The sequence below is a fragment of the Ceratotherium simum genome, chromosome 2 (genome assembly GCF_057802395.1).
Source record: "Ceratotherium simum simum isolate JZ-2026a chromosome 2, ASM5780239v1, whole genome shotgun sequence".
NCBI classification, from domain to species: domain Eukaryota; kingdom Metazoa; phylum Chordata; class Mammalia; order Perissodactyla; family Rhinocerotidae; genus Ceratotherium; species Ceratotherium simum.
In genome coordinates, this window is record NC_141901.1 from 527150 (window position 1) to 539521 (window position 12372).

The window sequence follows — 12372 nt, forward strand, 5'->3', positions numbered from 1 at the left end:
TGGCTCAGCCCAGTTGCCCAGTGAAATTTTGCCTAATCAAAATGGAGAGAGAACAAAAGGAAGCTTGCTTTCTTACTTGGCCTGGTCTCAGCATTTCTGTTACAGGGTCTTGCTTGGTCGTCTCAGTGGGCAGGACGTGGTTGAGTAGCGTGAGGTGGAGCGTAATCTTGTGCTTTAGGTGCCTTCCCCTTCTTGAGGTATACTGTTTCTGAGCCTTCTGTGGAGGCCACGTCATATTCCTTGCCAGTTCTAAGACAAAGTTTTGCCCCCACCCAATGCTATAAGTTAGTGACTTAGTGACTCTTAAGGGAAAAAAAAAAGAGAGAGAGAGATTTTTATCTAGATATTTGTACATTGTCCATGTCTTGTTTTCTTTGCAATCTGAAAGAGCTGCCCTACTGTCCTCTTTACTTCTAGAATTCAGTTTTCTGTCTCATAGGCTTGAGTTCAGATACTGTCTCTACCATTTACTAGCTGAATAGCATTGAACAGTTTACTCAGCCTCCCTGAGTCTGTTTCTTCTTTGAAAATGATCTTACTAGCTAGCCTATAGAGTTATTGGGATTAAATAATAGAACGTATGTATAGTGCTCAAGCTTGTCATGGATATTCAATAAATTAGTCGTCTCAGATTAAAACGGAGCTCATGTGTCTGAAGATATTTGCCAGAATATGAGTCCCCACGGAGTGCAGTGTATGATTATATCTGGAGAGTTACTGCACAGGTAGCTACAACTATTGTCATTGCCTCCATTCACCTCTTGATGTCACAGAGAGACCTGGTTAAGATGGCAGTGCTTAGTTGCTTTCATGTGGCTCAGTCTTTGCTTTCTGGCTAGTATGTAATGACTGCCTACTTCCTGTCAGCTGGATTTCTTTATTCTGCCACTTTTGTAGTAGTAATGACTTTAAAATGAGGCTATTCCTGTTGTATTTTCACTGAGATAATGCTGTGGTTTAGAAACACCCATCAGAATTTAGGCAAGATCTTTCTTTTTCCCTTCCTATACTATTCTTGATCCCTTTGGTTAGTTGTTTCTCTCACAGTGAAACTCAGGAGTCCAAATACTATGGAACCTGGGAAGCTCCTAATAGCAGGATCCAGGCTTTCCTCTTAGTTTCCCAAATCCTTTCTCATAGCTGCTGCTGTTTACTTTCTGATTCCCACAGAGATACCGTTCCCAAAAGCCAACATATATTCTACATAATCTCAATACAGGATATCAAATGTTATAGACATAGTTAATGCCCTTAGATTCTTTCCCAGTCCCGGTTTCAGACTTACAGTTGACAGTCGCCCCTTCTGATGGCAGGTACCTGTGTTGCTACAGACCTTGGCCATGCCTGTATCCCAGTACCCTGCCATTGGAACTGTTGTGCATTGCCATTCTCTTGCTTCCTTAGATCACAAATGTGTATTCTGATTTGTTTCAATATAAGACTTACCATAGGGCTGATCCTGGAGCTGGGGAGGCAGGGTGTCAGAAAACAACTTTTCCATGGATAATTTTTAGCCCTCTGTGCCAACAATGACTTCCTTGTGTGTGAGAGGAATAAAAGGATAGAAAAAGGAGACACAGGAGAGCTATGACACAGGAGTCTTCCCCAGACAAGGGTGATGCTGAGCTGTTTGGTTGGGCAGGCCGAGAAAAGAGCATCAACATCCAGGTGCCCCAGTGAGCTGCTACTGTAAAAAGCCAGCTGTTCACAAGAGACCACACTGGGTACCTGACAGCCGACCATAGTTTTGTCATCTGTGGGAGGTGCCTGCAGACTAAGAATAAGAATAAAGAAATTTACCTGGTGCTTGAATTCTGCTGGTTAGAAACCAAGGTGAAGTAAGATTGGGGAGATTGTTTCCTAGAGTATAACTCTTTCCTTTATTTTCTTTTGGGTTGATCGCATCTTCAATATAGATTGATTGATTTTTTTTTTTGGTGAGGAAGATGGGCACGGAGCTAACATCTGTGCCAGTCTTCCTCCATTTTGTATGTGGGATGTCGCCACAGCATGGCTTGATGAGCGGTGTGTAGGTCTGCACCCAGATCGGAACCTGCAAACCCCGGCGCACCGAAGCAGAGTGCACGAACTTAACCACTATGCCACTGGGCTGGCCCCTTGATTGATTTTTTTAAACCATAGCATAAGGTTTAAAACCTTATGGAACTCAGAGTTTATAACATTTCTGACATGAACATGGTTTTATTATTCTAGATTTACACAATTCTAGAAGCAGGTGGGACTTAATGTTGATTCATTCTCTCTCTCTGTGTCTCACTCTCGCTTTCTCTCTCAGCAGGCCAAAGGTTTAAATGACTTGTTTAAGGTCTTACCACAGGGTAGAATGTGATGGAATACGTCATGTTTTCTCACTCACAGTCCATTGATGCTCTGCTGCCTCTTATGCTAGAGTAGCAACACAGAGAACCTCAGAAGCACAGGGAATTTAGAAGTTTGTTTTATATTTCAAGGCCTGATAAAATGTCTAATTGTGACCCAGTGCTAGTGTTAATTTAGCATTGGCGTGTGTGCCTTGAGTGCCCGTGGCTGGCCGGAGTAAGAGGAGTCACCCCAGTGGCCAACAGCTTGTTAGACCCGAGAAGACTTGGAGGTGCTCAGCTTCCGCAGCTCTCAGAAACGAGGCTCAAGACTTCAGCCTGGACTGCGGCTGCCGCGTTAAGGAAAGCAAAGAGGCTGGGGCGAGGCTCTAGCTCCAGAGGGAGTAAGCTGTGTTGCCTAGGGTTTATCAGCAGGGAAAATCTGAGCATTTGGCACCAATAGAATTTCTGTAGTTTGCTTGCTTTCCTCATTCCAATATCTTCATCCCCCTCTTTCTATTGTCTCTTCTTTGCTCACCCCAGGGAATCTCTCCAATTCCCAAAGAGCAGAGCATTTTGGATGACACCTGCTAGAAGATAGCCTTTTATCTTCTGAGCAGTTCTCCATGGTATCTCCTGGCTTCAGTGAGCAGGAGAAACCTTTGTGAATCCATAATGAGAATTACCTGTGGTTTAGGGGTAAGAAAGAAGAGATATTTTCCTTAGTCTCAGTCTCCCTTTGTGTGTAGGAAGAAGAGACCCTAAATGAGAGATTGTTTGGTCTAGACAGATGGTTGTATGAAGTCTTCTTTCCCCACAGAACTTTTCCACATTGGTCCTCAGCTACGCTACCTATCCTAGGAGGAAGAATGATGTTTTCTGAGCAGGAGCTAGACCAACAATTAGGGGGAAGGTCTGGGCCCAGACTGGAAAGGGCAGAGAAGGTTATTTATTTATTGACTATTATTTAGATAATTTATTGACTAAACAATAAATTACCTGTGAGCTTCTTTCAGAAAGCTAAAGACTATTTCTGTTGAATTTGGATCTAGAAGAATGTTAGTGGGAATTTCTAGTTCATGTCCCCTCTGTACCCTACTACTTCTTTTCTCCTCTGCAGATTTGAGGGTATGACAGTGGGATACAGAGGGCTTCCAATTCCTTTTCAACCACATTCAGTAAATATTTAATGTCCAGCAGGTGCTAGAGACACAAGGGTGAGCAGTACAGGCACAGTTCCTCCTTCCATAGAGCTTAGAGGCTACAAGCGGATATGTGACCAAGCAAGGGCTCGTTCTGCTCGCCGCAACCCTGAAGCCAATCAATGGCACACAAGTCGGTGGTCAAGAAAGGGATTTATTTGATTAGCCAGAAAAATCGGAAGATGCCAGACTCATGTCCAAAAGACCATCTTAAACAAGCACATAATCTTGAAGCAGTTATATAGGGACTAGTGGGCTATGAAGGAGGGGCTCAGGAATGTTGACCATCTGGCATTGGTGACTAGAGATGCCACACCAGGTCTTTCAGTTGTCATCAGTGATGGATACCAGCATAGAGGTTCTTCTCTGAGGAGGTTGCCGTGTTCCTAAGAAACTCAGAAGAGCCATCTATCACTATTGGGAGGTACATGTGTCAGCCAGGATTATTTCCCAGAGGGTAGCTATTTATCTCCTAGCCCACGTGCAAGGTAAAACATATACAGCCTGGGTGACTTAGTCAGAGATTGTTCTAAATTACAACATGGCTTCCCTCATGTCAGCCTTGCTTCAGGCCAGTATCAGATACACAGAAATTAAGGCAATTCCAGAAATATTGTCGTGGTGCTATGATGGGGAAGAACAGGGTGTTATGGGAGCACACAGTACAAGGACCTAAACTGAAGAGATTGCGTGGTGGAGGGGGTGCTTAGAAGTTGGAGACAGGACTCCTGTATCAGCTGACTGCCTAGGGCGACTCTGGCCTGGCCATGCTCTATGGTAAACGCTACCACTTACTGAATATTCCTGGCAGGAGAAAGCGTCTTTACCTTGCATAATTATTGAGCAGCTACTAGGTTTGAGAAGCTGAGATTCTTTGGGGAGTAAATGGCAGGAGGGGAAAGAATCTGTTTTAAGACAGTCAGCCCAAATTATGATTTTGTTTCATTAACTGCAGGATTTAGGTTAATATCTCCTGCCACCTGAAGATCTCTCGGGTTTAACTGTGTTCCTGTTACCATGCCTTTTGAGGTCAGTGGCATGTTCTACCAAGAGTTGTCCATTTTCCTACAAGCTGGGACATACTGGGATTGGACTCTTCCTCAGAGTGGCAGGTTGAAATTTCTAGTAGCATTGTCAGTCTGGAAAAAAAATTGAACACATAGCCCCAATAAATGTTCACCTACAACACTGCTGTATTACTGTTAGTACTTCTAACTCTAATATTATTTACATAATATGATATGCAAGAAATAGAAATGGATAAAGTAATATAAAAAGTTCTAATATTTCCCCCACGCTCCAACACATGGAAGCGTGCCCCCTGCTTAGAGACCACTGCTTTAGGGAATGTTAGTGTTGGGGGATGTAGAGAGCTAGGTGAGTGAATATGGGATGGTACGGATGTGAGAAAATGGGTGACTGGCTTCTTTGAGATTTTCCTCCCTATCTTTAGGGCTTAGAGTCTGTTTTAGAATATCCATTTTTAGGATCTCATCAATTTCAGGATAGAAGCATAGCCAAGCCACCTCTCTTTCCTCATGCCTTCTGCCCCATAGCCATCACCTTGAATTCTTGCCCCAGCTCTACTGAAGATACCAAATAAATGGCACTGCAAACAATTTATGTGGGCATGGCTGCAGAGATGAACAGCCTGTGGTCCACTCTGCCCATCACACTTTGGGCAGATGTGTTAGCACTAGTTTAAGATGTGAGGGAGACTCAAGCCAAAAGAATATCTTGGAGGGAGGGGAAGGCATAGAGATGGGCAGACAGCTCAAACAGCCAGAAAGTGGCTACCCTGTGCTCTAAGTAACTGAGGCAAGTCCAGTAGCCTCATAACAGAAATAGTTAGTGCTTGGTAGAGGGGTGGGAAAGGCTTTCACAAAACCTGGGGGAAGCAGCTTCAACAGCCGGATGGTGATGATTGAGAAAGACAGGACAGTGAAAGTGCCCTCCCTCATCCCTTCCCCGCTGCAGGGAATTCCACAGTGCATCCTGGGAGTTCCCTGTCTGGGTTGAGTTTCCTGCGTAGGGCTGAATTAGGCTGACAGTGCGTGACAGCTGTGAGCCTTCTCTTCCCACCCCAACCCCAGGCTCTGCGAATCCTTTTCTACTCAGGCCACCCTTGCCCAGAGCTGGGCTTCTGACCTGGCTGGCATAATGCTACCAGGCAGGGGGCAGAGAAATCTTGATGGGGAGAGTGGTTAAGTCTTCCTGAACCTGAGAATCCTCCTTGCTTTCTCCCCTTCTACCAGGCCTGGAACCTTTTGTGCTACATTCCTTTGGCAGCTCAGCAAGAACTCTTACAAGTTTTTGTTTTGTTTTGAACCTTCTTGAGGTTGCCTTGCCTCAAACCATCAGCTAGGGGTGGGGAGAAAGCCTCCCTGGCTGAGGCACGCATTGCATCTACCCTTGGAAGTGGGGCTTTTGCTCTTTTTATTTAGCTCCGAGGTGTGAGCACTGAGGAGTGTGACACTGGATGGAAGCACATGCATGTCGTATGGGAGAACGGGGCCGAACAGAGGGCTGAGGAGGGCGCTTCAGGGAGCTTTCTCTCTGTGTCAGAGTTGAAGTGTTCAAGAAAGGCGTGGAACAGAGGCCGCATTCATGGAGACATTCTTTGAGGAAGCCGCCCACCTCGGCAGGGCTTTTTGGACTGAAGATGAGGAAAGGGATACTCTTCCCTATCATCCTCTTGCTGTTGCCTTGCAGAGACTGCTTTGTCTCTAGGGGCTAGAAGTCTAGCAGCTAGAGAGCGCATCTCTGAGCTGTGGGTGTTAAGCTGGAGAGGCTAAGGCGGTCAAGTGCTCTGCCTCCCTTGAGGAGTGGCGGTTGGTGAACAGCAGGAGCTGGCTAAAACCTGTTGGTCCCTATATTGATTGTAAGCTACTCTTCCCCTTAGCCCCCAAATCCAAGTTTTTTAAGGTAGGACTTGAAAGGTATTCAGATGTCTGTTCTTCTCATCTATCAAAGAGGACTGCCTTCAAATCAACCCTGGGAAGCCTCTCCCTTGTACTGTCTGTGTAGAAGATTCTGCTTTCTCTTTGGCAAGGTATCATAAGTCAGAGATCTGGCAAGTCCCTCATGATGTCGAACCTAACATCACCCTTTCTTGAGCTAATCTGATTCTGATAAGGGGTACCTCTGCCAACAGTCCTTGGCGTCCTAGAAAGGCTGGCCCTGGCCCTTTCCTGCTTTATCCAGGCCCCTGAGGGCTGGGCTGCAGCTTCTCCTCCTGCCCTGGGCCCCTGCACAGGCTCACAGCAGACACAGATTTTCCACTGCTGCTTATTCTGTCCTCCCGCCAGCCTGGGCAGGGTCTGTATCACTCCCCAGTGCGGGGCAGGGGCGATGACCTCACAGCCTGACATCCTCATCACCCTCCCAGCTCACATGTTCAGTCTGGCTCTTAGGGCCAGAAGTACTCCCCTTTTGGCTGGGGCTTCCTCTCTCATGTTTTGGGGGATGAGGTTTTCTCGCCTTGTCTTGATGTATTTCTAGGGGAAACCCTTTTCCTGTGTCTCCAGCATTCTCTTCCTGCCAAGCCTTCCTCCCCCTCTCCAGGAGGCTGTGTGAGTATTTGAGAAGCAACTGCAGAGAGCAGGGCCTCAAACCTTCTTCTGGACTGGACAGGTGTCTGTGTGATGCTCAGCTGCTGAGATCGGGGCCTGACAGTCTCCCAGGGGCAGGAAGAATTGGAACGGAAGGTCCAAAATTGGGGATTGGGCAAGCTCCCATTGCCACATGGCTTTCCCATGCCCTGCCACATGTCAGAGAGAGGATTCCCAAGACCCGTGTGCTAACAGTCCCAGCCTGCCCCTCCTTGCCACAGAGCATGCTGGGACTGGGACAGCCACCTGACTTCTTAAGGCAGCTATTGTAAGAGCTTAGGCTGACCTCAGGTGAAGCAGAGAGATGAGAGAAGGTGGCAAAAAGGAAGTGTGTGACTTACTAGGACATCTAGGCAAGAGCAAGGCCTGACCTTTTTTGTTTTCTATAATGTGTCTTGTTTCATTTGCTTGGGTCCAAAAAAGGCCATACTGAACCTTGTATTGCGTACAAAATTTATAGATTGAACTCTGACAGACCTGGTGTCACCATCCCTGAGGACAGCAGAAAGACAGGACTAATTCACCCCAGTTGTAAACAGGGGGAACGAGGCTGATTTGCTTGGATGCAGGCAGCATGTGGGCCTGCGCTGTGGCGAGTGAAGTACGGTGACCCACCATCCCTGTGTGCCCGGGACCGAGGGGGTTCCCAGGAGGCAGAAACGTCAGTGCTAAAACCTGGAAAGTCCCAGGCAAACAGGGACAAGTTGGTCACTAGAATGAGGCCACAGCTGCGTGCAGCCGCCTCCACACCCCAGGCCCCTCTGCGTGTAGGTTGGCATCCAACTGCTTCCTGTGGAGTGGTATAGACTCTGCCACATACTAGCTTCAGTAGTTATGTAACCTCTCCAGGCCTTAGTTTGCTTATATGTAAAATGGGGATAATAGTAGCTACCACATAGGGAGTTGCAGTGTTTGAATGAGAAGATGTGAATGTGCCTGGTGAAACCATCTGGCACATATAATTGCTTAAGTCTTAGTGATCTTATTTATTACTCATTCATTTAGTTCATTCAACATATTTGTATGCATATGGTGTGCCAGGCCCTGCTGTAGTCCCAAGGAATAAAGACAAAAATCCTGCCCTTGTGGAGAGAAATAGACAAATACAATGAGTGAATACATCATATAGTGTCTTAGGGGAGAAAACCTGTCGAGGGAAACAATGGAGCAGGATAAGCAGTATGGAGAGTGCGGGGCAGGCGAGCCGTAATGTTAAACACGGTGGGCCTCACTCAGAAGGTGATATCTGTGCAGTGGCCTGAAGGAGGTGAGAGAATGAGCCCTACCTAGTGGAGAGGAGGACTCTGAGCAGGAAGTGTCTTGTGCAGGCCCTGGAACAGAAGCATGGCAAGTGCGTGCAGAGAGCAGCAGCAGGGCTCACTTGGCTAGATCTCAGTGAACAAGGGGAGAATTACAGGAGATGAGGAGTGGGGGCTGGGGACTCAGAGGGGACTCAGGCCTGCATAGGGTCTTTGGTGCCCAGTTTCACTCAAGTAAAAGCCACTGGAGGATTCTGAGTAGATGAGTGACATGAGTTGGGTTTGAAAAAGATCCTTCTGGCTATTCTGTGGGGAAGAGACTGAGGACAGGAGAGCAAGGGTGGAAGCAAGGGGACCAGTAGGCCAGCTGCAGGAGTCCAAGCAGGAGAAGGCGGAGGCCCGGGATAGGAGGGCAGCAGTGGAAAGTGAGGGGGGTGGACCCTGGATCTAGTTTGAAGGTGAAGCTGACAGCGTTTCCTGACTAAATGGATGTGGTGGATGAGAGGGAGGAGTCAAGGATGATTACAGGGCATTACTATGAGAACAGAGAGGGGCAGGGGCTACCTCAGATGGGGTGCTTTTAGCTAGCCTGTTAGTGTTTTGGCCTTCACCAGGCTGCTGGATGTCCCTGCTGATGCTCTCTGATATCTGATATCTTGGTTTGCCCTCATAGTCATCTGCTCACCCTTGTTAAGGAAGGAACAGCATCTCCTCTCTTTACATTGTGAAGCCTGCTTCCTTGAGAAACATCCCAGGGAGATTAACAAATTATCAAACTCCTCTTTCCCTCAAGCAAACCTGGCCTTCCAGCATGGCAGTCCCAAGTTGGCATAGCCTTGCTCTCAGGTCCCTGGGGAGACAGAACCAGCAGGGCCCTGCCCCCTGGCAACTCTGCCTCTGCCTGCCTGGGGATCAAGACGCCCTCCCAGGAACACTCCTTTCCCAGGCCTCTGCTTTCCTTTCCTACTGGGAACCTGACTTCTCAGAGTGCTGGAGGCAGGGAGCCTCTGGGAAGCAGCCCGGTTTGCTTCTTGTGCTTTGGCCAAGCCCCACTCCCCTGCAGAGGTCGGCTGTGCCGCTCAGCTGGAGGGAGGTGGGTGCATTGGGGCACCAGGAGGCAGAAGACCTGGATAAGAGTGGCGGGCACCACTTCCCCCCACTGCTTCCCACTTCCCTCTCCTAATTACTAGCAAGTGAAAGTGTTCTCCACTCCCCGACTGCACGAGTGCCATTTCACCCCCCACTTTACCTCCAGCAGGGTCCCGCATCTGCCTTCCCAGACAGATGAGTGTCTCGAGCACCTCTCCTGATGGTTTTTGTTTTTCGGGTGGAGAAATGGCAGCCATCTCAGACCCTGTAAACAAGGCTCCCTTGGGCACCTAGTTTCCCATTTTCAACATCTTTTTCTGTCTGAATGTTTTCCTTACGTCTAACCCAGATCTCTCCTCTTGCCATTTAAGGTCACACTCTTGGGCCCTACTCAGTGGAGATGGAGAGTAGGTGTTTGGTCTCCTCCTGTGCCCCTAGCCCCAGCCAGCGGCACGGTCTTCATGTTGACTGAAGTATTAGGAAATCCTCGGGCACCAGCACCTCCACTTTCTCCAGTCGTCTGCCTTTCCTTGCACTCTCTGTGAAGCTGCGTTGTGTCCTGTCCTGATTCTAACCCTCCTCAGCTGACCACCTTTTTTCCAGACAAAGGTTGCCCCACCCTGCCCGTGGCGAACCCATTAAACAGTGCAGCCAACAACTTCAAAACCAGGCCTGCTCTGCTGCTGTGTGTAAACAGCTTGATAAATGCCAACAGGCATTAGTTGAAGTGTCAGGATTTATCCCTTTTCCTCAAATTGTAAGCCCCCAGGACCCAGCAGAGGGGCCTAAATATAAGGAAGGCACTGGGAAGAATTCTGCCTCTTTTCTCTCTGGGAACACGCCTAGGAGATGTGTGCACACTCACGCAGGGATGGAAACGTACATGTGTGTCGGTGGGAGCGTGCTGAGCATCAAGGACTGTGTGCTAACCAACTTGGTGGGTTCACCTTTTTTGTTTCTTTTTATTCAGCCCTAATAGAGGTAGTACTTCTCTTAGTATTTAGTAGCAGTACTTAGTCTAAGTAGTACTTCTCTTAGTACCTAGTACTTCTCTAAGTACATAGTACTTGGTAAAATAGTAGTACCTCTTAGTGGTGTGTGTTTATGTCTGTGTGTGTGTGGCAGAAAAGTAGGGGCATGTGTGCTTAAATGGGATGCCTGAAGTCAGAGTCGCAGAGCCTCTGCTCTGTTGATCTCCTAAAGCTACTGGAACTTGGAATCAGGACTCCTGAGTGGGCTCTGTCTCCCAGCCTCGTAGCATGACCATGAGCAGATAGCCAGTGGATGAAAGCTAACTGATTTTAAATCATCACCAGCCTCTACATGTTAATGTGATAGAAAAGTTCAGTGTGAGTCCCAGGAAACATTTAATGTTAGTGTTCTTGGAGCTGGAGCCTGGAGCATACTCACGGAGGAGAAGTGTCAGTTCTGGGTTAGCTCACCCTGGAGACTAAGAGGGGTGAGTCCCCTCTTACCAACTTGTCCCAGTTTGCCTATTTTTAGACTCAAAGTTTCATACACCCCGAGTCTTGGGCAAATTGAGGGGGTTGGTCACTGTAACTGAATCTCATGCTTGGGCAAATCAGGAATCAAGGGGTCTTCTAACTGCCTTCTTCTATCATTCATCTCTTCCCCTTTTTTCTCACTCATTTATCCCTCTCCTATCTCCTTTTCAGGTCTATCTGGGAACCCTGCGGATCTGGAGAGACGTAAGCAAGTGTTTGGACAGAACGTGATCCCCCCCAAAAAGCCCAAGACCTTCTTAGAATTAGTGTGGGAAGCCCTTCAAGATGTCACACTCATCATCCTGGAGATTGCAGCCATCATCTCCCTGGTCCTGTCCTTCTATCGTCCCCCTGGTGAAGAAAATGAACGTGAGTGTCTTGAACAGCCCAGCATGACTCTGATCTGGGTTCTTTTCTACCACCACCAAAAAGCACTTAATATCGGTGGTTGGCAGGTTATAGCGTAAAAGGTTTTCCCCCGATATCCAGGGTGGGTTCCCCAAAGGAAACCAGCAAGTAGCTAGTAAGCTGTTCTTCCAACCCATCCTGATTCCACGGTCTCCTTCCCTTTCTCCCATCCTTATCGGAATGTCACAAATTCTCTACCCTCATTCAACCAACAAAGCCCTGCTTCTCAAAGTGGCCCCACCAATTTTCTGGCATTATGGGAAATAGCAGTGGTAGCCTGACCATGTTGGGAATCATAAGTTCTGTACATGTGACTTGCCTATAATATGCATTGGTGTTGTTTTGTGCTATTTAGTCATTTGTTTCTTTTGGGTTAGCATAAATAGTTATGTTGGTGATGAGATGATGCCCAATCCTGCTGTCCTCTGATCTCCTCAGAGGATAGCTCTTTTACCCAAGAGTTTTATTTTCTATTATTTTCTCTCCCTGACTTTCCATTCTGGGGGATTGCAGAAGCAATCTACCCCCATTTTTAATGTCAACAAAAGCCCCTACGTGACTCTTTCTCTCCGTTCCCTGGGCTAGAGTGTGGTCTAGCCATCAGTAGCCCAGAAGATGAAGGGGAGGCAGAAGCCGGCTGGATTGAGGGGGCAGCCATCCTGTTCTCAGTGATCATTGTGGTGCTCGTGACTGCCTTCAATGACTGGAGCAAAGAGAAGCAGTTCCGGGGGCTGCAGAACCGCATTGAAAAGGAGCAGAAGTTCTCCGTTATCCGCAACGGTCACATCATCCAGCTCCCCGTGGCTGAAATCGTGGTGGGTGACATCGCCCAAATCAAATACGGTGAGAGCTCCATGTTCCTCGTACCTGTGCCTCCCTCCCCACATGAGGCGAGGTCCTGTGGCATAAAGGGGCTGGGAATTGCTAAGGACCCAAAAAGATAAGACCCCAAATTGTGTTAGCTTCCAGGTTAGAGCATA

At 47.8% G+C, this 12372-nt stretch overlaps 1 protein-coding gene across 4 annotated transcripts in view; it reads left to right on the top strand.

The window, feature by feature from the left end:
- ATP2B4 (ATPase plasma membrane Ca2+ transporting 4) overlaps window positions 1-12372 on the top strand; it is a 91239-nt gene that overhangs the window by 45560 nt on the left and 33307 nt on the right. For all 4 annotated transcript variants that reach the window (XM_087436742.1, XM_087436720.1, XM_087436735.1 and 1 more), the window contains exons 3-4: window positions 11156-11353; window positions 11978-12235. In XM_087436742.1, the coding sequence (XP_087292868.1) occupies window positions 11156-11353; window positions 11978-12235 (456 nt within the window). The remainder of the gene's footprint in view (window positions 1-11155; window positions 11354-11977; window positions 12236-12372) is intronic.